This window comes from Austrofundulus limnaeus, unplaced genomic scaffold (genome assembly GCF_001266775.1).
Source record: "Austrofundulus limnaeus strain Quisiro unplaced genomic scaffold, Austrofundulus_limnaeus-1.0 Scaffold1389, whole genome shotgun sequence".
NCBI classification, from domain to species: Eukaryota; Metazoa; Chordata; class Actinopteri; order Cyprinodontiformes; family Rivulidae; genus Austrofundulus; species Austrofundulus limnaeus.
In genome coordinates this window covers 1-705 of record NW_013953791.1, presented here as the reverse complement: position 1 = coordinate 705, position 705 = coordinate 1, and the positions used below count along the sequence as shown (strand labels likewise).

The 705-nt window shown below is 34.9% G+C and overlaps 1 protein-coding gene across 1 annotated transcript in view; it reads left to right on the top strand.

Annotated features, from left to right (window-relative positions):
• Positions 1–440, top strand: part of LOC106535226 (centromere protein Q) — a gene marked incomplete at its 3' end in the record, with an annotated part of 6,649 nt that extends 6,209 nt beyond the window's left edge. Inside the window, 1 exon segment of the mRNA XM_014032180.1 lies at positions 311–440. Within this exon segment, the coding sequence (XP_013887634.1) occupies positions 311–440 (130 nt within the window).
• Between the last annotated feature and the right edge of the window lie 265 nt (positions 441–705).

Genomic DNA, 705 nt, shown 5'->3' with positions numbered 1-705 from the left:
CTTTAAATGTCTTAATTTAAATTTGCCTCATCTATACAAAACATGTTGGTATTTTTTAAATTCCAGTGAAATATATTTATGTTTGTGGTTGTAATGTGACAAAATATGGAAAAGTTCAAGGGGTATGAATACTTTTGCAAACCACTGTACTTTTAGTAATGCATGATTTAAAGTTAGTAAAAATATATTTTACCAGCCTTACAACTTGTTCTTTAAAAAAACATATTAATTTAATTTAAAAGAAAAGGTTCAGTTTGATTCGTGTAATGTTCATAATAATCTGACTTAAGTATATCCTGAATATTTTCAGGTTTTTAGCTCACTGTGCTCAGCTCAAGGTTCCAGCTCTGAAACTGAAAAATGCAAAGAGTTCTTCTCTGCGGCACAAGGAGGAGAGCAAGAAGTCGGCGCTCGGAAAGAAGACACTGAGCTCGCTGGAGGTGAGGAGAACGAATCTGATAAACGAGACGAGTCGACAAAAAAAAACAGTCAACACAAATTTCTCTTAAGCTTGCTTTTTTATTTTTAATTATTCGCCTGAGTGTAGGGCTGCGCCATATACATGATAGGTGGTAGAGTTTTACCCTCTACCGTCCTGTCGTCAGTTACGTCATCGCACCTGAGCAGGAGTTTGAAATATTCTGAAAATAAATGAAGAAATTCCAGCGTTTTAAAACCCGTATAGAGAGAATAAATCCTCTAAGT